Raw genomic sequence first — 27,376 nt, 5'->3', positions numbered from 1 at the left:
TTGTATATAGATAATATATTTATTTGCATAAAAGTAATTGAATAAATTAATTATATATATATTTATTGGTGGATAAATTGATGATGTAATGAATTAATTATTCAATCAATTAAAATTATACATTTATTGATATATAATAAGTTAATATATAAATTTATTAGCTTATAAATAAATAATATGTAGGTATTTATTTTTTGTATGCATAGCATATATTTAATATTATGTGTAATATATGTGCGTGCGTATGTGGATAAATAAATATGTCTGACTAAGAATGTGTATTTATATTGTGAGGGTAATACAGTCAATTATATGTTATATTAATATGATTTTTTATATATTTGCTCCACAACAGAACATGGTAAAAAGAAAAGACTTGCCCAAGAAGCAGGCCATGCAAAATGCAGTCAGAGCAGTTCATTACGACTGGTGGAAGTGCCGAAAATGTACAAAATGACACCATGAATCATGCACTGGTGTATTTGGTTCATCTAAATTGGAACAATTCTGCTGTTCGGACCACAGCAGCAGTGACAATGATTAAAGGGACAAAGTTACTCATTTTGACATTATTCCAGTTATTTAAGTTTCTTGTGAAATATTATTGTATTGCTCTGCTTATTGAAATAGGCTGGTTAGGGTTAGGGTTACCCAGTTGTCACAGCTAAACGCACACCCTGTACATGGACATAAGGCATGATTACTTCCATCATTTTAATTTTTGGTAAGTACCACAGCAAAAAATTGCTTTGTGGAAGAATTCATGCATTATAACTATGCATATGGTGAGAGTTGAACTGTAGCAACTGGTTATTCAGCATATTTCAGTGACCAGAGCAATACACTTATATTTCAAATGAAACTAAAATACCAGAAATAATGTCAAAATGAGTGAGTTTGTCCCTGTAAGGTGGTTGGAAAGGCTATTTTGACCAAAACTTTTTTGAGAGTAAAATTCAAATTTCAAATGTTAAAGTCAAGATGTTGGTTACAATTTTTGGGATAACTGCCTTTCTTTACATGTTCTCGGAAGAATATAAAAAATTTAATATTTGCAGCCATGGTGTTATATTAAATTAATGGCTTGTGCAGCTCTGTACAGTTCATATAACAGCGTTCACAATTAAGCAACATTTTGCATATTTTAAACTTTGAAACAACTCTTTCCGCATTTTTTGCTTTGCTTTGCTTTGCATTTTCAGTATACAATGATTACAGAAATATATTTCACAAAGCACTGCCCACTATATGATCAATACCACTGCTACTTTGTCAGGTGACTTCATGGAGAATTATATTTCATGAAGGCTCGACCAGATTCATAGTTTGTAAGATCTGTACACAAGACAAGTGATTTATTCTTGCAACAATTTCATGTTAAAAACTGATGCAATACATTTTTGAGTGTGATGGCGTAAATCAGTTTAAAATTCAGGCCACTGTCACAGAACTCAAAGGACTGCTGAATGACACTATACTTAACAAAAGTAAGGTGAACTTTACTCTGAATTTTGTATGCTAGTCTGCATCACGATTGCCATTCTGTAATGTGTAGTTCTAAGTTATGAGATGCTGTAGCTACAAAAATATAGCGAGATGGCAAGGCCAAAAATACTAAAGCATTGTCTGGCTGATAGTTTAGTGCTTAGTTAGATATCGCTGTGAGATCTACCAGTAATTGAATCCAAATTGTTGAGCATTGCTCAGTTCTTGCGTACTATCACAATGTTTTCCAAGTTGTGAGGATACAGTTACTTATTTGAGATAAAAAATTACAATGTATTGTTATATTAATTGTAAAATTGACAAAAAATAATAAAATATTAATGCATTAAGTGTTATTTATAAAGATAATCATTTACATTCATATATCTTTCAAAATAGGTGATAAATTAATATTTATACATAGATTTGTACATCAAGCAGAAACTCCAGCCTTGGGGAAAATTGCATATTATTGGTGGCCCACTTACCCCAAATAGTGGGGCAAGTGGGCCGCTTCAACAATATTTTTATGGGCATGTCATTTGCATAATAATATTTCTTTAATATCATTTATTATACCATTATATTTCATTGATCTCATTTTATATTATGACCATATTAACATATTAATGAAGTCGTTACAATTATATAAAGCAAAATACCACTAAGTGGCCCACTTGCCCCATTTTCCCCTAATATTGCGTATACTCAAGCTTGTAGGAAGGACGTGTGTAACACCTACTCGGTTTAACAAACAAACGGTATTTATATTCGAAGACTAGGCGTCAACACTCTGTCTCAGTATCTCGGCGACGTCTCGTTGGCAACTTCCCATAGGCAGACAGTAAAATGTATATGAAAAATGCATAAAATTGCTACCAAGCTGATGTCATTCAGCTAATATTCTTGATCCACAAATGAGACGAAACTAAGTCATCGACGTCATAGGCACATATCTTTTAAATTGTTCACAATGTAATGTAAATTTGAAAGTCCTCGATTGTATGTTAGATTACTTCGTATTCCTTCCTCATGGTGAGAGTGTTTGCATGGAGTATGGGGGATGACTCGCCCCTCGGTCTCTTAAATGTTGACAAGGAATTTAAAATTTCAGTTGCGTAGTGAGAATAATAACACGCTTAATGGGATGAGCCTGTATCAACGCGTCTTTCAAATATCCCATGTTGACTGCTGTCCTTTGTAAAACCTAAGGATATTGTTTGCACATACTAAAGTTGCTATGTACTCACGGTACCATCATGAAGATCATGGATCCAGTCGAGTGTCATTTGTTCAAATGAATGAAATTAATTGACACTATTTTTAAACACATACGCTTTGAATCAAGCAGCAACAATTAAACTGGATAAACATTAGAAAATGCAGTTAGAAAAAGCTCACACTTAATATTGTTGAAAATTAATGTTTAATTCATCGGCTAATATTCTGTTTGAATCCCTTGAGCCTCTTGTTAGCAGTAGTCTCGAAATAGTTTAGCATCGCCATTTAAATCGTCAGCATTACCATCACGAAGAGTGCCGCTTGGGAATTTAATAAATGGTTGTCTTGTCTCACTTGTCAGTGAATAACTCATTAGCCAGCCAAGATTGATTGTCGCTGACATGAAAAATTCTCTTCTCGAAATTTGTTCCAATGGCGCATAAGCAAAATGTGTAGGAGATTAAAACCGCTATGTGATATTGTTCTTATTTTATCGCAGGCAAATTTTGTGAGTCGAAGCACGATGCCGTTTTGGGTATCGAATGGAAAGCAACCCCTGCAAACCAATACACCGATTGGCTACAATGTCCTAATGCTGACGGTAAGCTTGTCACAATTCCCATGAATTATAGTAGGCTTCGGTACTAAATTGCATTCATCGAAAACACTCACATTGAAGCGAGACTTCCACTGTCTGTACATTAACATATAAGAATCCATCATATACCTATATTCACGCGCCTGTGTAAAGCTATGGGAGAAAGCGCCCTCAAATCCGTGCATTTTTTTACGTATCACAACCCGGCCCGGTGCCCAAATATGGGCAATCGCGTGCATTTCTGAACTACCTTGATTCTGGTTACTACGCGCGTTGCTATCCGCAAACGTTCCATTCGTACACAAAGCCAGCGCGAGATTAGGAAAACGTCTGCTCGCTCAGATCGCAATGGCGCGTGGCGACAGTGGAGCTGTGCCGGTGACACCGGCTGATATTTCTAATTCTAGTGAAATCTTGTGTATACTAAGTGCGTGCCTGTTCAGAAAAATTACAATAAATTGACATCACGCTTTTGTGCTTCTTACACCTCGATTTCAGCCTAGATCTTTGTTGGTCACGTACCAGTATACGTATGTTGCTTTGAGCGTTCTTGAATTCTGCGGTAAACAAATGACGTCATTATATACGTCAGTCCGCGACGGGAAGCGGTCATCGCTTTTCTGTAAAATTGACACAAATGGCGATGATTTTTTTTACATCGCACGCATTTTCATCACCTAAACAAAGTTTAATCTTATGTGAACTACATATTTATCATTCCATAAAGTATATGATAAAACCTTTACGGCCCTGATACGGCTTTTGCGGCCCTTGGTCGTACGGCGTACGGGCCCTCGCACGCTCGGCCCTTCCGCCGTACGATCTCGGGCCGCAAAAACCGTATCAGGGCCGTAAAGATTAATAACAACAGCATCAAATATGTTTATGATCTCCTGACTGTTCTCGGTTACAGCAGCCTGATAAGGACACAAAGCTTCTGTACGATACATGCATGATAACGTTTTTAAATTAAGGTAGAATGCGCCTTGTGGACAGATAGTGGGACTCTCAAACGTTTTCAATTCTTTTCCGATATACCACGTTAGTGGGCTAATTTTAAAGCTCTTGGTGTATGAAATATTTTCACGATCTTAGTTTTTCGAGAATCCAAAATTTTATTTTTCTCCATAAAGTTAACACGGAGATGGTGATTTTTTGAATTTCAAATATCGGTAGAATCTTAGGCAATTTGTTTCTCTGGCACCAAAATTTGCACGGTGAACTCGATTTTATTCTAGATTTTGAGAGAGAATGGTTGAAATATTCCATGAGGAAAGATTGAGCAAAAGCGCGAGTCTTTCACTGTCGAGGCGCATATCAATTATTGATGATGTGATGAAGAATGAAACTCACCCTTAGACACGTAGTTAAAATTAATAATTTGAAATAAATTGCTTTAGGAATAATGAGACGCTATTGTGATGAGCATGGTGCCTGGGCCATGCCTGACACAACATACTGTGTGGGCGAAGAGATGTCAGAATTGCAGAAATCTTTGAATGTGAGTAGTCAACCAATCATAAACTCGGATACATAAGCAGATGCTTAAAAGGAAATGTCTTTCCGACGACGAACCTTTGAGTAGAATTGCATTTTTGCGCACCTGTCTTTTACGCTTAAATTGACAGACGTAGTCCATGCATATAGTTTGTGTGTTATATTTCATCGGAATCATACAGAATGAATATAAATTACACTGAAGTCACCCTTTCCGGTTAATAATTACCAAGTTTCTTTATCTGTATTAAAAGCTAAGTGTTGTCTTTATCAGTTTCTTTGACAAGTGCCCCTTTAATTCATTATGGACAATATGCATATTATTTAGAAGGTGACTCTCGTAGGAGTCCTAAGAATAGCATTCTGCTAGGGGAGAGATATTCGGACTTCGTAATGTTTACAATTCTTTACTGATCTACCATTTATGGGGGCTCGTTTAAAAGCGCTTGGGAGAAAGGAAATTTTTCACAGTCTTAATTTTTCAAAAATCGAGTATATTATTTTCAACGTATAATAAATCACGTATAGTAAATATATCGGTAAACTTCGAGTAATTTGTCTTTCTTGTTCCAAACTTTGCACAATGATCCCTGACTCTTTTACTTGGTTTGAAAAGAGTACAGTTGAATTTCCATTGAGGAAAGTTTGAGCACAAGTTTAAGTCTTTCACTTTCGAGGTGTGTATTACCTTAACTTGAAATTTATTTGGGTTTTACATATTTTATATGGTTTTCATAAAGCATGTCGCCTCCTGGAAAAAATTGGTTGTTTGGATAAAAAGCACTAATCTTATTCCCGAAATAATTGCTCAGTTTCCGAGTCAAAATAAGTGTAATGTGGAACCACTTGACTCCTTATACTTTTGCCATGAAGGTGTTACTATCATAATTCAGTTGCTTTGTTTAACTATCAACTCAGTTTACGGATTTTCAAAGTGATGTAAATATATTTTAGGTTTCTTCCCTGCAAAACCATTATGTAACCTTTCACCGATATTTACAGATATTTCTTCACGTTTACACAATATCGACTTTGTCTTTGGAAGTAAGTCGAGTCCAATTTGCCTTTGTTCCAGGAAAGCACACTGCATGACACTGCAAAGTGTACTGACGTCTTGGAGCAGTTAAGCAACACACTCCAAAGTAGTGAGACGCTAACCGGTGGCGACATCTTGGTGGCCAGAGATATATTAGCTACCATTGCCCGTAACAAATACTTTAACAGGGATGGCAGTATCATACACGAACTTCTACCGCTGATTAAGGTATTGATCGTATAATATCTATAATCAGATGTTAGCATTCATGCATAAAATGTTCTGCCTAGTACCTTTGTAATTTGAACTCAGTACTTGGCTAACTTCCACACTGCGAGGGCGCTGCATCTATCAGACTAAGAGTGCGCACACCTAGAGGGCGTACGTTCTTTGCTGACAGCACTTCATTTTATATATTCACCTCTGAGGCGCGGCAAAAAAATGTTGGTCGACAAATCAATTTTAAAAAGCCAAGGGGATACATGAAACATGCTATCTGACCAAGACATCACATGTCAAGAATTTTTTGCAATGCCAAAGCTATGCCTAATGTTTCATTTCTCTACATTACAATTCCAGCAATTTCTTCTGGCATGCAGCAACAGCCTCGATCTGAGGGTTGAAGAACGATGGGAGCAAACTTACAGGGTAGGTACTGATATGCGTCGTCAAATTGCATCCGTTGCATTGACTAGCACAAAACAACGCTACAAGACTGCATGGTCGATATGCAGAATACATGATTATTCTGTAGATAAAAATTTCTTCGGGGTCTGATATTCCAGTACAATTCGCTTGAACATGTTCAATAGGTCAGACACACTCGTGAATATCATATTCTGATGTTGTTATCATTTTTACATTTATCATGATGAAAATTAATGTGAGACTCTATTTTACATCAGTGTACAAAAGTTGATTTTCGAGTAAAAATAGAGCTCAGTGTGATCTTTCGGAATTACAGTTAAATCTTGGAATGTAAATTCCCCCAGGTAAGCCTTGTTTTAAAGCTTAATCGCATTCCGATGAGTGGCATCAGATAATCAGGACACAGCAAAGTCGTTCATATATTTATCATGTTACAATTTATGTTTCTTAATATTCTCAAAATTATAAGAAAATTGACCTACAAAGCAAATGTATCGTTGCCTTGTGGCTGCAATCTTTGCCTCGTGTGTTTAAAGCGGACAACCCCGTACCGTGTATTTGCAGGCACCATTAGTGGCGTACAATATTGGTTTTCTATCCACACTTTTGTTGATTTGCGTATTCAGAATCTTGGTTCAGATGGTAGCGCTGTCTCGATATTATCCGCAATGGAAGACTTTGGTGCTACTGTGTATTTATACATGGTACAGACTGGAAAAGACCTCTTTCTGCAAAGCAAAAATATTGGTATGTGTTCACTTTTGTTATGGATTCTTTCGGCAGCAATAATCACTACAACCAATCCCTGCGACAGAGGTGAATGGAAACACTCTATTAATTGTTCCAAACATGTTTAGCGATACTATTTGGATCCTATGATATAATGCTTGATTTCACAGTAATTTATTAGAGATGCATGCCGTGGGGCAATAATAGGGCAAACTATAGTCGGATGGGGTTTTCATTCTTTACGATGCCTGTCACCTTTTACCGAAATTTATACAAAGGTATGTACAGTGAATAGACTTCAAGGTCTACGACAAGCTCAATGTTAACGAAACCACATACACTAGTCTACGCTTAAATCTTCCCATTAATTTAGTATGTGTAACTGGCATAGGGAATAATATGTGAACACTGACAAATCGTCTACAAAATAATGGTATTCATCGAAAAGTGGCACTGAACTTTGGTTAATTCTGAAGACTACGACCAAATCTAACTGAAACAGCTTTTTTATGTTATTACATCACAGATCTTCTTGGATATTTCGTCGACCGCGGGTCTGGTCTGGAAAAGAAAAGAAAGAAGCGGACTCTTGTAAGCAACGACACAATGTCGATACACGAGAGCGTAACATTTTCCCGACAATTCCTCGATCAATTTCAAGCAACTGAAACCGGTAAGGACCATCATGGAGAAACGATATCTGATCATACCTTGTAGAACATGCAGCTTACTCATATGCTAGGGTTTTTATTCTAAGCAGGCTTGCTGTGAGAAGAATGACATTCCCAGCACCTTTAACTCTAATGGCACACACACATGATTCAATTTTGAACACAATGTTTTGTGTAACTTTCCTACTGAGAGAGTCAGGTAATTCAGCCTTGATGCGATGCTTTTCACATTTCAGACTTGCCTGTTGCCCTTGTCATGTCTGTTTACCGGACATCGGGGAATATGCTACCCGCCGATATCAGGCAAAATCAAGCGAAACGGACGTGGGTGAAAAGTGTTACCGCGACTAGGATTGTAAAGAAAGTAAACACAGTTGCTCTGGCGGTGTCAGCTCATCCTAAACTGGAAAATGCTTTATACAGCCTAACGGACATGGCTGTCATTCGACTCTATGAGATACAGGTGACTATGTTTACACTGCGTAACATCTAATTATCGTACGATTGAATCTTTGTGTTCATCCTTTACGTTGATAGCTCTTACTAATAAAGGGTAGTATACGCCTCGAAACTTTTGCTCAAACTTTCCGGGCCTCAATAAAACTTTCAATCATTCTTATGACAAATCAAGAATAAACGTCGGGGTTCACCGTGCACATTGTGATACAAGAGAAATAAATTACCCGAATATCTATCCATGTTTAAAATTCTAGAGGCCGCCCGCCATTCCTGTGTTAACTCTATGGGGAAAATACAATTTTCGATTTTCGAAGAACTATGACGGTTAATGTTCTTACTTTAGAACTTCAAAATGAGCATCCACAAGTGGTAGATCAGAAAATAATTACAAAGATTTGAGAGTACGAATATCTGTCCCCAAGGCGCATTCTACCATAGTACATGAAATGAATGAAGCGTATCCTAACGGAGTTCGTTGTTATAAAGTGTATCAATATTTTGCTTGTCAAAGTACGTCAGCAAGCACATAAAAGTCTGCTTCGAGTCCATTTCAAAGAAACTAAATATTGCCGATCTATCTATAGTTACCTTTAAGCAAATGATTCTAATCTGATAGAAAGTAAGTTTTGTATATCTGAAGATTGCTGTTTGTATTTTTACAGGAAGGGTACAACCCACGTTGTTCCTTCGCTGAAATAGGCCTACACACTGGGTAAGTATACAAACTTGTCCCAAAACGCATCGACTTTTAAATTTGCTATTATAATTTAAACGAATCAACTATAACCCACGTTAATACAACGATCAATAGTCACTGTTTGACAAATTCATTGCTTGTACCAATTGCAATTGATCATCTCTTTAGCTAAAGAGATGATCAATTGTAATTGGTACAAGCAACATGAATTTGTCAAACAGTGACTATGAGCCATAATCACTGTTTATACTATGATGAATAGTCACTGGTTGCTTGATAATTTTCCACTCTTCTCTAGAATATGGGATGTTTCTGTGTGTCGACTTCTGCGACAAGGGTTTGATGAGTTCGGCGAATATGTAGAGTGTGTTTGTGATCAAATTGGAACGTTTTGTGCCATTATGAGCTTGGGAGAGCAGCCTAAGGTGAGTTTAACTACCGTCTTCAATGAGTTCAATATTGGTCATCCATCTGATGTTACAAAGTGAAACTCAATCAATCAAATCAAATTAACTTAAAACAGACCATTAGATAACGCAGGCTCCATTAGTTGCAAATCTGGATGTATTTTACAGAATTAGAATTATACTACGGCTAAAAGCACTCATTGCTCTTACTAGTTTGCGAAATTCACAATAATACAACAAAAGTCGTGAATTTGACTTAAAAGATCGGACATTAACTGACATATCAGGCTCAAAATGTGACATGATTAATTTGTTTGTTTTTTTTAATTTATTATTCCTTTAGCCATTCTTGGAATCAGCTAACAAACCTTTTATGGCGGTGTACAGTGGTATTTCGGCGTTACTGATATTGATGGCTCTTATAATGATTTCCTTTTCAAGGTAGGTATTTCATTATTACATCCGTTGTTGAATTGAGTATTACTACGACATATATGGTGATCTGCTGCTCTGCCAGCTAAACCAGAATGTTTCAAATCCGTCAGATTTTGAAGAGGGAAGCCATGCTCTTGTCAACAGAATAGTCTAGAACGTATTGAAATACACTTGCCAAGCATAATAGTTTGAAACATAAAAAGCCAGAAAGCCATGTGTTTACCGTTGTTGCTACTCCGAGGTTATACAAGTCTAATACTATTCAACCATTTAGTGATACTGTTTATTTACCGTTAAGTTTTCTTCTGCGATATTGCTTGCCCATTTACAATTCATCAATACATTGTTTTTATGGTCTTCGATCACTTGTCTGTAACAGATTCCAACATCTGACTTTCCAACTTTTCTGCGTCCGAACACCAATTATATTCTACTAATATCATAATGGTGTAATCCTAAACATTATCAATTAACATTTGCCTGTAATTGTCTTCTACTACCAGTTACTGAGACTTACCTATACATTCATTGACTTTTTTCGCTATGCAGATTACCATCGGACCGATACTTTGTGCTTGGTCAAGCAACATTGTCCCTTGCGTCCTTTCCAATCATTATCTGCACTGCGTCAGCTCTTGAATCCATGGACAGCAAACAACCGGTATGTTAGAACTTCATCACCAAAACCTCACCCACACCTGCCAGGCTTAAGCACTATTCATTTGTACAAATGACCGCAACCATATGGCTGTTAAAACCGAGACTACTTTACACCGGCGGATTGACACCGCTTGTTGCTATTAATCGCTGCTCCTTATTGTTTTTTTGTTTGCAGGATGTTTGCCAAGTCTTAGCCGTTGCGATGAACTATTCGTTGATGAGCAGTTGTTGTTGGATAATGAACTTGAGCATCCAACAGTTACGGCGTTTGATGTTCATTGACCGTATGATTCTTGCCAGGTATGTTGAACTAAACAGTCAATTTTGAGAGTTGGATTATCATCATTGTATGATGGTTTCAGTTGTACTGATGCTGACACTTTCCCGTGGGAACCAATTTGAAATAATGTGCCTATTACCGAAATTTCGATCTCTTTACAAACAGCATGTATTTATCCGTACCTGTTAATATTTTGCTAGGATATTGTATGTGCTGAATGGATGGTTGCTACCATTAGTTGCCGTCGTCTCTCTGTATGTTAATCGCCTGCCGGATCATGATAACATAGTAAGGTATGCCAAAGGTTCTATTTACGCCTATAGTGTGCAATGCGCACTGCCTTTGTGCCATGTTTTCAAAGAATGAAAGGCGTTTAATTTTAGTGACGGCACGTGTATTCTCCTAATAATGTAGTTCTACTGATGTATGCTGGAACAAAATTATAGTTAATTAGTCAGATACCACTTCGTATGGCCCCTTGAGCAGAATGGTCTAGCCCGTGCAAAATTATACATAATAAAAATCTGAAAAGGTGAATGTCGTCATAGTGATGTCATATATCAACGAGATCTCGAATATTAAGCTTAAGGCGAAAGACTGCACGTATCATTAAAAGTCATTTCATAAAGAATCTACATAAAGCGAAAGTAAACCTTGACCAATTAGTTTCAAAACTTGACCGTACTGATGTTTATCCAGTTCACTGTAATCGTTTGGACTTTCCTTCCTGTTTACAGCTGCTGGCTTGACGCATCGACGTATTCCCTGGCAATCTCAATAGCAGTTGAAGTATTGATAATGATGGTAGGTATTTACATGTAGATTTGCAACTGAGGCATTTGAAGTCATAGCCTGAGGATCAACAACTGTAATGAAAGAAAATGGAGAATATTCAACGTCAGTTTTTATAATTACTAAAATTGATGTTATAACATCTGAAATACATGTTGCTTTCACAATACATTACCACAATACGTCAGCTCTGCTTCCTTCCTTTACTGATCATAGAGCGTTATTTGAAGTTGTTTAAAATCGTACGAAATTTTGAATACTATAATCGTCTTTCTTTGTTACCATATGAGTTGAAAGAAACTCAACATTATAGTAAAAGCTCACGATAATTGTATAATGTTATGGCGCCAGCTTGAAATATAGAATAATTGGTGATCTGGTTTAGGCTAACACTCTTTGTGCCTACATAATCACAGTGCACCCAGATTCGTACATGTAACAATATACTTTCATCATATTAATTTCAGATACGATTTGCTTCCGCATTTTGCTATGACATTTTCCTGAATTTTTAAATCCAACTTCTTTTATCATATTGGAAAATAATGCTTTAGGGCTTTCTTCAATTTCAGATTACATTAGTGATCATTTGCTACGCTTACTACATCTACACAAAGTATGGACAAAAATGTGGTGAGGACGAAAGTGAGAGGTTGTGGTAAGTGCATCAGCATATTACATTCGTCTATGGGTCTTTACTAATGCTTTACAGCAAAGTGATACACATTGGCTAAACACTTGTTCTGCTTGATATACAGAAAAAATCTATTTCACATTCATACATACCACCCACCAACCAGTCTACCAATGCATCAATCAGTCTATCGACCCACCTATCTACCTATCAATCTGTCCATCCGTCCATCCAATCATCAATTCATCAATCAAACAAACTATCTACTATCCATCCATCCATCCATCCTTCCATCCATCCATCCATCAGCACACAGCTGTAACGTCACCTCAGTAGAAGCATCACTTTGTGAATTGAGCATCCATTCTAGATTGCTTGGACTCCTCTTTCAGATCACTTAATTTCAAACTGGTCACTATGTACGTTTTACTCCCGCAGGGAAGATATGTTTTCTCTTATGTTACTGTACGGTACGATTCTCTTCGTTCGTGTCACTGGCTATTCAACGACCCTTGCCAAGTCTCTGGACGGCAGCTACTTCTTCACGTTGATGATATTTTCTGAGGTGGGTGAAAAAGGTTATTCCTTCATTAAACAAATAAAATCATGTATGGAGCGATTTCACGAGATTTCATGAGTTTTAAGATGTTTATGTTTTGGTGTTTGCGTTTATATGAAACCTTTGGAGGACACATACTCTCTGCTTCATTTTTCATTGTTTGAAATGTTTAGGTTTCCTGTCCATACTTAAATCGTCAACTAGAAATTCAATGTTTTAAATAATGCCGTCTTTTATATTTATGGATTAAGATTACATTTCAGTACCCTATCGAAGTGCTAATGAATCTAAGGGCTTGTGAATCAATCAATATTTCATTGAATTGTCTTTCAGGGATCGGTCATTTTCCTCAGGCTTTTTGCAACTAATCGCGAGGTAAGTACAAAGAAGTGTGATATCCTATGCAAATTGTTCCTAACTGCAAAATCAGCATGCAAAAACTTTTTTCATTTTGAACTGAAACGTATGAAAGCCCATAGGGACATGTTTGAAAGCAAAAAATTAAAAAATTATCTTGTGCTCACGAGAAACTATCTCGTAATCACAAGATCTTTTCTTGTGAGCACGAGATCTTTTCTTGTGATCACAAGATCTTTTCTGTGCTCTCAAGATCTTTTCTTGTGATCACAAGATCTTTTCTTGTGCGCACAAGATCTTTTCTTGTGATCACAAGATCTTTTCTTGTGCGCACAAGATCTTTTCTTGTGATCTCAAGATCTTTTCTTGTGATCACAAGATCTTTCTTGTGATCACAAGATAGTTTCTCGTGATCACAAGATCTTTTCTTGTGCGCACGAGATCTTTCTCGTGAGCACGAGAAACTATCTCGTGAGCACAAGAAAAGATTTTGTGAGCACGAGATAGTTTCTCGTGAGCACAAGATAGTATCTTGCGATCTCGAGAAACTTATCTTGTGAGCACAAGATAGTTTCTTGTGAGCACAAGATAATTTATCGTGCTTTTGTGGTTGGCCTAGGGAGAAAATTCAAGGCCTTGCATTTTCAGGCCATACAGTTTAAAATTTATGTATCTAAAGCTCAGAGGCAGTATATGACACTACAATTTCAAATCTCATGCCAACTATATAATAAACGGAATCAGGGATGCTTTAATGATCTAATTTATACTCTCACTTGTCCAAAATTAGGTTTGAATGGCTTCTAAATTTGACTGCAGAGGTCAACTATAATGGTTTATCAATTACACAGTCAAGTACACTGACTGTTATAAGTTAACAGTACTCTATTCTGTAATATAAAGTGCTACCAGTATTTGTATATTACTTTTACTTTGATCAATGTCAACTTTAAATTGTATATGTTCATTTTTACACAATGTTAACTGATCTTATCGTATAGTGAACATTGAAAGTGTGATCAAATTTAGCATTTATTTGTAATCCATAACTTTCAGGAAATGAATAATTCAATATTCAAGTTTATAAATGTCAACATTTACATGGCCTAAGTTTTAACTTATCCAAGATCCATCAACTAGGTGACTAGCTATTTCTTTAAAAGCCAATTTTCATTCTGTAAAATATTACAATAGATTGATACTGCAAGATCTTTTCTTGTGCGCACAAGATCTTTTCTTGTGATCACAAGATCTTTTCTTGTGCTCTCGAGATCTTTTCTTGTGCTCTCAAGATCTTTTCTTGTGATCACAAGATCTTTTCTTGTGCTCTCAAGATCTTTTCTTGTGATCACAAGATCTTTTCTTGTGCGCACAAGATCTTTTCTTGTGATCACGAGATCTTTTCTTGTGCTCTCAAGATCTTTTCTTGTGCTCTCAAGATCTTTTCTTGTGATCACAAGATCTTTTCTTGTGCGCACAAGATCTTTTCTTGTGATCACGAGATATTTTCTTGTTCTCTCAAGATCTTTTCTTGTGCTCTCAAGAAACTATCTCGTGAGCACAAGATCTTTTCTCGTGATCTCAAGATCTTTTCTTGTGCTCTCAAGAAACTATCTCGTGAGCACAAGATCTTTTCTTGTGCTCACGAGAAACTATCTCGTGAGCACAAGATCTTTTCTTGTGATCTCAAGATCTTTTCTTGTGCTCTCAAGATAGTTTCTCGTGAGCACAAGAAAAGATCTTGAGAGCACAAGAAAAGATCTTGTGCTCACGAGATAGTTTCTCGAGAGCACAAGAAAAGATCTTGAGAGCACGAGATAGTTTCTCGTGAGCACAAGAAAAGATCTTGAGAGCACAAGAAAAGATCTTGTGCTCTCAAGATAGTTTCTCGTGAGCACAAGAAAAGATCTTGAGAGCACAAGAAAAGATCTTGTGCTCACGAGATAGTTTCTCGTGAGCACAAGAAAAGATCTTGAGAGCACAAGAAAAGATCTTGTGCTCACGAGATAGTTTCTCGTGAGCACAAGAAAAGATCTTGAGAGCACAAGAAAAGATCTTGTGCGCACGAGATAGTTTCTCGTGAGCACAAGAAAAGATCTTGAGAGCACAAGAAAAGATCTTGTGCTCACGAGATAGTTTCTCGAGAGCACAAGAAAAGATCTTGAGAGCACAAGAAAAGATCTTGTGCTCACGAGATAATTTGATCTTTTCTTCATGTAAATTGAAAATCGACAAATAACCATAATGGAGATTAAATTTGTTTGAGAGACAATTTCTACCAAAATGTATCCTTCTCACAGCAGTATCAACCTATTCTAATATTTTACTGAAATTTGAAAGTTTGATTTTTACATACAAAAAGCTAATCATCAAGTTGATGGATTAGTGATGAAGTAAAACTTAGGCTACGAAAATTTTGACCTTTATTTATTATAATTTATTATTTGTTTATTTCGGACAGCATTCGTCCATATAAATTACACAAAGGAAATACAGATACTGTGATACAAAAAAATGGTGTTGCATATACTATCCATACATAAATTCATTCACTAACCATGAAAGATCGACTTTCTCCACAGGTTACGCAAGTCACAACTGTAAAACAGTACATCATTAACCATTCTTACAATTGTATTTTCACTGTAAGATATACTGAATATTGAATAATTAATTTGCTGAAAGTTATACATTGCCATAAATTTGATCACACTTTCAATGTTAACTGTATGATAAGATCAGTTAACGTGTAAAAATGATTGTATACAATTTAAAATTGACACTGATCAAAGTAAGAGGAATAATATACAAAGACTGGTAGCACATTATATTACTGATAGAGTAATTGTACGTGACTGTTTGATTGATAAACCATTATTGTTGATCTCGGCAGTCGAGTTTAAAAGCCATTCAAACCTAATTTTTGACAAGTGGGAGTATAAATCAGATCACTAAAACATCGCTGATTCCGTTTATTATATAATTGGCACGAGAATTAAAATTATAGTGTCATATATTGCCTCTGAGCCTTAGATACGTAAATTTTAAACTGTATGGCCGAAAAATGCAAGGCCGGGAATTTTACTCCCTAGGCCAACCAAAAAAGCACGATAAATTATCTTGTGCTCACAAGAAACTATCTTGTGCTCACGAGATAAGTTTCTCGTGATCACGAGATATTATCTTGTGCTCACGAGAAACTATCTCGTGATCACAAGATATTTTCTTGTGCTCACGAGATAGTTTCTCGTGCTCACGAGAAAGATCTCGTGCGCACAAGAAAAGATATTGTGATCACGAGAAACTATCTTGTGATCACAAGAAAGATCTTGTGATCACAAGAAAAGATCTTGTGCGCACAAGAAAAGATCTTGTGATCACAAGAAAAGATCTCGTGCGCACAAGAAAAGATCTTGTGATCACAAGAAAAGATCTTGTGCGCACAAGAAAGATCTCGTGAGCACAAGAAAAGATCTTGTGATCACAAGAAAAGATCTCGTGAGCACAAGATATTTTTTTTATTTTTGCTTTCAAACATGTCCCTTACGGGCTTTCATAGAAACGGGACGCGAGGCTATATGAAGAAATCTGCCGAATTCCATTGCATCTTTTACTTCGATGTATGGCATTTGCCTAGGTCAAAAGTTTATTGTCGTATTCGCCTCTGCTTTTGTGTGTTTATTGATACTGATTCTCCTTTCACACAAAATTCGAAGGTTAACCAAACCTTGCAATTTTATCGACAGCCAGACAATACGGATGAAGACAAACTTTACATAGACAAACTTAACACTAGAAATCCAGCATGAATATTAATACCTACCTATTTATGAAGTTATGCTTTATTTTACGTAAACAATGTCGTTTAAAATTATGTTAAATATTTTACCCGCTGCGTAATTCTAGGTTTTGGTTGCCCTGAGAATTCGCATATGTGGTGACGAAGATGAACGTGACGCTCTAGCAGAAGTTCAAGTCAACGAAACAGAGATTCTGACAAAGCGAAGAGAGGTCTTAAAGCAGACAAGAAAACGTGAACGAGAGATCAGCAAACGACAACAGGAGAAGGAAGAAAAGTCAAAGAAAATTCAGCATCTGTTCCAAGCTGTGAGTGGCTTCATAATGTCTCGCCATTATTTCAGTAAACAATGGTCAAGCTTAGGGTACTTTGAGGAAACTGTGCACGCTATGGAAATTCATGTCTGCGTATTATTTCCTGTTTTCACGAAGGACTGAAGTCGAGAAATTCGCATTTAAGGACAACACGATAGTAGCTAGCTGATCCCATGGGTAATATTCATGTAAAGAGTGTAATGTTAGCATCATCACTGTAGGAATAAATGCTTTCCTTCTAATGCGTCCCTTTTTGTTATCCCTTTTGCATGATAGGAATGAAAATTATTGATTGATATATACACAATGAAGCAAATATTCAAAGTCAACTTCTTTCGTAATGACAACAATCTTGACCTTGGCTAATTAGTATCCGTAAAAGGTTATTGTACGACCATAATCGATGTTTGATTCTTCTTCCAGGCACAACGTACCCATCACGTTCACGTCAAATAAACTTTAAAACGTTCATCGAGGGATGATTCGCAGACAATACTTCTCATGTAGTTGATGTAAGGTTCGCAGTGCAGATCTTGCTAATAATGGAGTGATCGAAAGTGAGTGATGAATCTTGAACGCCTCTGCAACGGGGAATTTTCCAAGACGAAAGACAGCCGTCTCTTGAATTTGAAAAAGGCATGTATTGGTGAAACCTGCCACTGTAACATCATTCGTTTCTTGTTTAGATGTTTTATGTGACCATGCCTGCATCAGGTGACTTAAATATTAATCGCCTACATATCAGCAATTTAAATTTTATTGACAAGATTTCGAAAAATAAATTACTATTTAGGGCAAGGCTTGGAAATAAGCAGAACATTTATCTGTGGGAGTCTGTTCATATAAAATTATCGCGAAAGGCATCGAAAGAGACAACAGATCTCAGTAAAGACTGAAAATATATGGAGGAAGAGCTCATCTGTAGATCCGTGACTTGGAAATCCGTAATATGTGGCATTAGACAAGCATCCGCTGTAAACAGCTACAAGCGTAAATGAAAGACTCTCGCCAAGGCATATAATGTACATTGATTAAACCTCGCCTTTAAGAGTAACGATGCTTATTATTGATTGATTGATTGAAAAAACATAAAAATAAAGTTACAATTGTTGGTTCTCGTTTCCTCAATTAAATAAACTCGGCTTAATTAAATTTATTAATTATTTGTAAGTTTATATCCATTTAATTGTTTATTCGTATGGTGTTTTAAAATTATTTACATTTTTGCTTGATATATAAGAGTTGATCATGTATTGTACCATACTATATTATATTATGTGTTGTAATATACTATGATATCTCTCTTTTGGCTAAACGACAGTCCGGTTCGGGTTAGATCACTGAATAGATCACTTACTATGAAGTTTCAAATGTTAAGTTAGTACGTACTCGACTCTGATTTTTAAAATATTTTTACTCAACTCTCTGCAAATGTACTTTCAATCATTCTCGTTGACCAGAAGCAAAAGAATCGGGGGCCATCATGCATAGTTTTGTCTTGGGAAAATAATCTAAATTATCCCTATACAAGCCGCGTTTCACAGGCATGCTATTGGTTCATTTAAGAAATGCCTAACAGCAAATGCGATTTGTGGAAGAAACCGGATAAAGTATCTAGGCTAGAATGTGAAATTGCATTTTTTGGATATGTCTGCATGATTGCAGGTAAAAAGCTTACTTTAAGCTCGCTTTTCGAAGGGTCATGATTTTGGTTACCCTGAAAAGTTGATGTGTGAGGGAGAAGGAGGCTCTATGTTTCAACCCTTTGGTAATCACAGGAAGGAGTGTAACGTGCGTCAATATATTTAGCCATTTTAACCAAATTGTTATGGTGTTTCTGCACATTTGTTTGCGACGATATCAACCTGATTGAAACAATAGAACCACAAATTAGTGGTTTTCAATTTTATAAGCAAGTCACAACACACACGTCGTCTAGTACAACAAGCAGATTACTAAGGTCATTGTGCACCGTATAATTATAATAATTCAGACATTCTGTGTGACATAATAATGCCGGTAATTACATAATCTAGCTTTTTTGGTGAGAAATTATTTTTCGCTGCAATAAGCTGCATAAATTTATAGAATCATCATGATGATCATTCGCGTGAAAATTTGTGAGTATTATCTGCCATACATCTATTTCAAGGGAAATTGAAACTTGCTGATTAATTGGCGCTTTCTCTGTAGCTATGTTGCCAATAAAAATATAAACATTATCAAAATGATATTTGCTTTTTCTTTGCGTATTTTCTCAGTGGCTGTTTGTTGATATCGGATCCCTAGGGTAATCAAACCTTAATTAGAAACAGGAATGAGAAATGAATGTTCCGATTTGAATGATTATAAAGTGTAAGTTAATGTAGAATTGTTTCTTTAAGGGGCCGTTGATAATTAAAACACGCGCATGGTAAACGCAATTTCTGTGTTTCGGGGAAGGGGTTTGGCTGTTTTTCGATTATCGTGCGCAAAAATCGCACTACACTTTTTCATATCGCAAGATCCCGCAGCACGTTTTATGTATCGCAATATATCGCGCATATTGTTTGGCTTTCACCAGGCAAGTGCGGCACCGTTGCCACACCAGTATTTCTTTGGCATACATGTGGTTCAGCGTACGAGTAAAATAACGATACAATCGTTTTGGATACAATGTTTCAATTCATTTCATTCTGTTGGTTATACTAACATATATCACGTTATTGTTGACTTGGCGCTGAACAAAGATTTATTCTAGAAGGGGTATGCCGGGGGGGGGGGGTAGCGTAAATGTGATTTCGTTCTGCAATAATTACCGATTATAGATATGCTGATACAGAATGAAGACTGTTTGGATTTTCGCACTTCCAAAGTTTCGTTTAAGAGAGGAGGCTTGAAGTAGGACGCACTTAGTTGCGTTTACACCGTGCGCATGTTTTAATCATCCACGGCCTCTAAGTAGTACACTGCAAATTTTTCTGGTTTGCCGGCCAGCTAAATTCAAGCCAAAAATAAACCGGCTTGTTTGTCAGTAAACGGATTGTTTCGAGTTGTGAATTTTGGCTTATATTTGGCTTTCTGGCATGCCAAGTCTGGTTTCTGTGCATGCCAGTTTGGGTTTTGATACGGCATATATACATGCCAAGTACAGATCACTTCAGCTTGCCAGTAAGCCAGTTAGTACTAAAGAATGGTTTACAGGCAATCCACTATTATATGAACTAGGCTTGCTAGCAAGCCATGTTTAAGATACTGTGGCTTGCCCATATACCAGATAATGCTGAACAGTAGCTTATTTTTAAACCAATACCACACTTCCATGGATCAATAGTAAGCCAATTCTGGTTCCATCTGGTTTGAAGATAAGCCAATATTACTGCAATGTGGCTTACAAACAAACCAATTTCTGACTAATTCTGGTTTACAGGCAAACCACTGTAAGGATTCCTCTGGTTTACCAACAAGCCATTACAAGCTGGCTTGCAGGCATGCCAATCTATGGCTTTTTGTAGGGCTTGCTGACAAACCAGTTCAATATTAGCCATATTTCCGGGGGGGGAGGGGAGGGGGGAGGGATAATTATTTCTGACCATCCTTCAATTTAAATTGGATGTCTTCAAATTTTGTAGACACAGAGGAGGATTATCATCCCTGGAATGGCCTATTGGGTCCTCTATGTGACGGAGCTACACAAAGCAGGACCGTAGAATATCTGAAAAACAAACAACAGCTGAAATAGTTAGAAATCCTGCAAGCTACATTAAAAAAAACAACAACAATCATCAAAATGAATTTCAGACTAACATTTATTGCAATTTACAAGAAATGAAACAGTCTTTGTTGCAACATAATTGAATCTAATACTTACAAGGGAATACTAAAAATGACATTCTTATGAATGCTACTTGTAAATCATACTGATAACATAATTTAATGCATCTGATGCAAAATTGCTAGCTGTTTCACTGGGAACTCCCCTGTACACTGCAGACCACTCATAATTGTCAGCCCATTTACTTCTCATCCCAGCTTTGTCAACCAGAAGTACTCTACAAATTGAAATGTTCCTTTCACACATCTGATGTAATCAAAGTTTGAAACCCTACATAACTAAGCAAACCTAGCACAACATTGTCTCTTTCCATGCTGCAGAATATAACACCTTCAAGAAACAACACAAACTGTTCCTCCTTTATAGACGAGCACACCTAAACAGGGCTGCTGCTTTGCATCTCGTCCACAGAATGTGAGTTTCCAGCATCCTGCAATATAAAAGATGCAAACATTCAAACTCTGCAGTCCAAGATGAGCTCCTGGTAAAACACTCAGTGCCCAGCTACTTGTACAATGAGGGCAAGGCCTAGAAACTGGTATGTTTAGGGAATTTGTACAAGTATATAACAGTCATGTTCTTAAACACATATTTGACTGCAGGAACACAATTTTCAAGTCTTTCTTGGTGCATCAATAATCTGACATGACTGCTCAGGGCAAGTCTCTCAGTATGACAAAGATAGCTCTTACAAGTTACTGTCAATGTCATAGGCTTGCTGCAACAGTGCACTGGCAAAAAGTGTGTGAAACTACGGAGTGAATTTCACGATAATGAATTTCAATTCAAGAATATCAAAATGATTATTACAAGACAAGATATATCAGAGTCACAGTGCAATGTCCTTTTGAGACTTGCAAAGAAGTTAGTAGACCTTTGAGAAAGCATTTTATCACTCTGGCTATGCAACCCTCATCATTGATGATATACTTCACAGTATGTAGTTTGAAATAAGTAAATGAGGCTCCATTAACTGTAACTTTTGTCTACTTCTTCAGTATTTCAGTACTGTTTATCAACTACAATTTCTTGGTCTACTTTCCACAGCATACTAAATGCCAAGTTTTATAGCCTGTATATTTGATCATTTTTATAATTGACTAATGAAGTCTTGTACGGCCCTAAATGAAATTTTCAACAATAACAATGCTACATGTACATACTGTATTGAGTAGCTAAACATTGGGGATTTCATCATGCTTCAATGACTTGAATGGGAAACTGCAGTTGATAAGCAGAACAATTGTACTGGACTGTTCACACACTAGGTACATGGATGTAAATGCAGCTGTGCTAGTTATTTTTCTGACTATGCTATACTGGGGATATTATTTTAATAGCTGGTAGTCTCTGTTGCTTATCAGGGCTGGTACATCTGTGTGTACATCCCTGAACCAGCACTCTGAAGGTAACAGGGTTGTATGAATATTCAAGTGTAGTGTTACACAATGTCCATGCACTGAATCTGACAGTAATCAAATCCAGCATGTTGAAAGCTCAATCAGCTGTAACTTTTAGCAATTTCCAAGTAATTTTATTTTGTGCAAAAAAACTGCAGTTTCTTGTTCTACTTCTTAAGGCATGATGAGTGTCAAAAATACATTATCAACCCAGTTCATATGTGCATATTTAGCATTGTTACTGTTGAAAATCAAATTTCAGTCTGGAATACACCCTTTGTGCCTGTCCTGAGGGGACATGGAACTATGGGAAAATACTAACCGGACGTGCGGTAAAACATACGACCTATACTTTAACATGGAAAAGTGCAATTTTCGAGTGAAAAAAAGTGAAATACGAAGTGAATATTTATGCTACAACAAGAAACACCTAGTGGTGCATTGGACTAGCTTAGGTAAGTGTTTGTGTGCATTGTTTAGCAAGGTAATATTTTATAACTGTAGATATCGGTGATTTTTGGCACGCGAAGCGGGCGAGTTGTAGACTTTCATTTCACTATGTACAATGTATGACGGCGTAACATGGCCAGAATGTCAAAATCTTCAGAATTATGGGTAAAAATTCAAAATTTTAACGAATTCATACTTTGTTGACTTATGTTTTCATTGCTGTGTTTTTATTTTTGAAATATTAAAAAAATTGAACATTCACGTAAATTTGTTTCCGCTGAGCTACTACGGGTCCCTTAGGTTCGGGAAGCGCACAGTCATCATACCGGCGCTACTGTCAGCAGGGCCATGTGACACAGTTTGCGTCACCCACTCTCGTATCGAGTCTACAACTTGGCCGCATAGCAGGCTGAAAATCGCCGACATCTACAGTTATAAAATAATACGGAGCTAAACAATGCACATGAACACTTACCAGAGCTAGTCCCATGCACCATTAGGTGTTTTCTTGTTGTAGCATAAATATGCATTTCATATTTCACTCACTTTTTCCGCTCGAAAATTGCACCGTTCTGTGTTAAAGTATAGAAGTCGTCATATGTTTTTACCACACTTCCGTTTAGTATTTTCCCCTAGTTCCATGCCCCCTGGCGACAGGCGCAAAGGCTATATAGAACTCATTTGTCAACAACAACAATGGTTGTTAAACATGTACACAGTACACCGACGGCCGTGTAGAGTTCCACCACATACATGAATAAGCACATCCCACTGGACGAGGCGTGTTGATGTGAAATGCTACATATTTGCTGAATTTGGTCGTACCGATTTACCACTACTGAAGACAAACACTATACACACTAACCTTGTCGTTTATGGGGTTTGGAATTTGTTCAAACATGTCGATCGCGTTCCATAAACCATGGATGTAAATTTTTTTTACATCCATGCATAAACATTGCTGAGTGTAGGGCATCCGTGTTTCACTGAGCCGCCTGTACCGGAAGTTGAATGGCGGCTCCAAGAAAATTCAAATGTTTTCGGAACGCGATCGAAGTGTTTGAACAAATTCAAGCCCGGTTTAAATTAATGACTTTGCACATCTTACACGGAATATAACATGGAATAAAGCTTACTTGCCTCAAATTCCAAAGACGTCGGTTCTTTCTTTCTACCTCCATGCACAGATCTAGCGGGACTAGTGTGCTCCATCGAGTGACTCGATGCATGGTTGAACGAATGAACACAAATACATGTAGTTTCGCTGTACATAACATGTTCTTCCAAAGTCATATTTCGTCGGTGATGGAAGCCATTGCTGTCGACTGTTATATGGGAAATTTTGGAGGTAAACTGACGGGGACTGCCGTAGTTCGGAAAGGACTTCGGAAAGGTTGGACAATCGTAGACTGCGTAGAGTACTGTCTCGGCTGCACTGCATCTCGGCTAGGCTGTGGCTTGGCGCGCAGACAGAGGAATTCATACGCCACTCCCTTTGAAGTGAAGGGTGAGGATTCCACTAGCCAGCGGTCACTTTAAGAGTACGATCAATCAGCAAGTACAATAATTCTTACATATGTCACGGTGATATAATATCTATAACGAAGTTCACATTGACTCGGGGAATCATTGTGTAAAATTGAACTATGTTAAAGCGTAATGTTACAAAGGGTGAACCGTGGGTCAAAGGTTACGTAATGACCGCGACCGTTGACTTTATTGAAACACGTCACGCGTGGACACACGTATACGTAACGCTCTAAATTATCATCAGCGGTGATCTGGCTTGCATATTTTTGGCACGTCATGAGCCATAAATTATTGTGGTTTTTACTTTCGTTGTTCTCGCGGGAAATGCAGACAATCCGACCTATAGGCCCAACATTTATTTTTGCATGTTAATGAAAGAAAAATGACGTCATTTGCGATCAACACTATTTCAGTATTGTCAATTAATTCCTTCAAATTATTGTTTTGATATTTATGTACCCGCATACTTGAAGCAAGTTCACATCTTATGTTCAATTGAAAACATCCCAAAATTGTACAGTACGACAAAATTAAAGCTAATCAATCTGTCGCACTGAATGCAGGCATTGATGCGCACCGTCCTCGCTGTTATCAATGTAGTGACGTGATGTACGATTCTGGTTTAGATATTAACCAGTGACTGTCATGACAATGGCTTGAAAACAGGCCGATTAATTTCAAGTGCATGGATGGTTTAAACTTAAACCATGCTCACAAAGTTGCCACTTGTGGTTGGTTTAAAGATGAGCCAATGAATTTGTCGGTATATAAGCAAACCAACGATGCCAGTGGCTCAAATTTAAACCAATGAGATTAGACTATGAAAGGCTTAAAAAGAAGCCATTCGGCTTAAATTTATGCCATGACGGGCTTGATAATAAGCCACCCATGTATTGGTATGAATACATGCCATTCATACTCTTTGTGGTGGCGTGACTGCAAACCAAAAAATCTTAGTGGATTGCGGGCAAACCGAAATATTTCAAACTGGTTCACCCGCAAGCCACATACAAACCAAGTGGTTATATTTCAAGCCAGAAGAATTTGCAGTGTACTTACCTAGAAATTGAAAGTCCTGCATGTTTGCTCAAACTTTCCGCGAGGAAACTTTAAACTATTCCCTTTCGAAAGCAAGAGGTCGCCCTACAACTTTGTACTAAAGTAACAAATTATCCTATATATACCGACACGGCAAATTCAAATTCTCGAATTTTCACAAAACTAAGTCGAATAAAACTTTTTCTACTTTGTGAGCTTCAAAAAGAGCCATCACAAGTGATCCGGCCAGACTTGCTTGGAATATAACTGAAAAAATTAAAATATATATTCTTTATTACCTGATTTCGTTTGTAGTTTTCGAGTCTGGACCTGAGTGGCATTCCTCCGTAGAAATTCTAACCAGTCTGGTTGGAAACAGAAACCAGATTGAGGTTAAAAAAAACATTTACTTTTGGGTCTCTCAGAAGACACACTTGGCCAACCTGCAACCTATTCTGCCGAGTTGTATTGTCTTTTAAAATATAACGTATTCAGAAGGTGTTTGACAGTGAGGAGAGCATTGTGGCTAATCATTGTTATTTAATTTAGAATTGGGATCAGTCTCCCTTAGTTGTGTTTGTCCACCTATGTATGTGCTGGATTAGATCTGATTCATTACGTGTAGTGCACATCAACTGCTGAGGTAGAACGCGCCTCGGGGACAGATATCCGGACTCTTAAATTTCTACAATTCGTTTTCTGGTCTACCACCTGTTGGGGTTCATTTTGAAGGTCTTGGAGAAAGAAAAACATCGGTGTAGTTTTCCGATAATCCAAAGTTTAATTTCTCCCAATAGAGTTAACACAGGAATGGCGGCTATTTTGAATTTCAAATATCGCGAAATGTTGGGTAATTTGTTTCGCTAATTCCAACCTTTGCACGGTGAATCCCGGATTTTTATCGTTGATTTGGTAAGAGAATGGGTGAAAGTTTCATGAAGGAAACTTTGAGCAAAAGTCTAAGTCTTTCGCTTTCGAGGCGCGTGATAATTGTATGAGATATAAACGGTTTTGGAAGAATGTTTTGTTCGTCACAACAAATCTCATCACGCATGATTACATGGCATTCTAAAAGAGCTTTTATATCTTAAGTTTTGTAATTCCATTCAATATTCTATGACCCGCGGAGAAGTTTTATTGTCAAGGTCTTTTCAAGTACGTCCAGTCTGCTAGAATACAAAACATACTAAAGTATAAAAAGCATTACCATCACTCGTAAGTGGGACTACTGTGGAAGAGAAACCTGACCAGACCGAGTTGTATAGGCTTTGACGTCCGATCAATCGATGAAACATTTACGAGCAGACTTGGAAGAGTTCCTGTACTTTGCCGATTAAGAGATAGTGATTGATTTCGTCTTGATTACGTATTTGATTGCTCATTTTGTTCACGTGTCTAACAAGTTGGAGATGTTTTATGGCTTTCTGAACTCGTTCATGCCTTTTTGAACTTAAACCTGATAATTTTTTGAATAATTGACCCTTTTTAAATCCTGTTTCATCAAGTTTTGCGCCTAAAACTGTTGTGCCAGCTGCTCTAGTTGCCACGGTAACCTCACAAAAAGAGATTACTTGGCATTTTCTTTTTCAATTCGAGAAAAGTCTCCGGTAGCAACGGCTCCGGTAATCATGGCTACTACTTTAAATTCAGTTCAAATAGGTTTTTGCGATGTACATTCATTGCTTCGATAAAGTTTGTGTGCGATGTGTGATAGTGAAAGTACAAGTGTGAGTGCTTCTTCAGGGGTCACAGTCAGGAAAATTCAACAACTTACCCCGATTATTGAACCGATTATTTTTAACTCACGTGTTTAAACACGTGAGCTTATGTCGCTGCGATGTCTGTCTTCCTGTGTGTATTTTTGTC

At 37.2% G+C, this 27,376-nt stretch overlaps 1 protein-coding gene across 1 annotated transcript; it reads left to right on the top strand.

The window, feature by feature from the left end:
* Positions 1-5,882: 5,882 nt before the first annotated feature.
* LOC139143804 (adhesion G protein-coupled receptor B2-like) lies at positions 5,883-19,502 on the top strand. Its single transcript, XM_070714365.1, has 17 exons — positions 5,883-6,065; positions 6,417-6,485; positions 7,112-7,232; positions 7,741-7,887; positions 8,122-8,348; positions 9,007-9,056; positions 9,340-9,466; positions 9,792-9,889; positions 10,433-10,544; positions 10,719-10,843; positions 11,024-11,116; positions 11,561-11,627; positions 12,188-12,273; positions 12,688-12,814; positions 13,142-13,183; positions 17,072-17,272; positions 17,702-19,502. The coding sequence occupies exons 3-17, from the start codon at positions 7,154-7,156 to the stop codon at positions 17,732-17,734; spliced, it is 1,614 nt and encodes a 537-aa protein (XP_070570466.1). The 5' UTR covers positions 5,883-6,065; positions 6,417-6,485; positions 7,112-7,153; the 3' UTR covers positions 17,735-19,502.
* The last annotated feature ends 7,874 nt before the right edge of the window (positions 19,503-27,376 follow it).

This window comes from Ptychodera flava, chromosome 11 (genome assembly GCF_041260155.1).
Source record: "Ptychodera flava strain L36383 chromosome 11, AS_Pfla_20210202, whole genome shotgun sequence".
Taxonomy (NCBI): domain Eukaryota; kingdom Metazoa; phylum Hemichordata; class Enteropneusta; family Ptychoderidae; genus Ptychodera; species Ptychodera flava.
Note: the sequence above shows the minus strand (reverse complement) of the source record. Positions and strands in the feature narration are given on the sequence as shown.

What these genes read in the sequence shown, in the direction of transcription:
- LOC139143804 (XM_070714365.1), top strand. Translation starts at nt 7,154, where the DNA reads ATGGAAGACTTTGGTGCTACTGTGTATTTATACATGGTACAGACTGGA. An exon ending in GAAATAGGCCTACACACTGG is followed by an intron (nt 9,057 to 9,339) that starts GTAAGTATACAA and finishes ACTCTTCTCTAG; the next exon opens with AATATGGGATGTTTCTGTGT. An exon ending in GATCATGATAACATAGTAAG is followed by an intron (nt 11,117 to 11,560) that starts GTATGCCAAAGG and finishes TCCTGTTTACAG; the next exon opens with CTGCTGGCTTGACGCATCGA.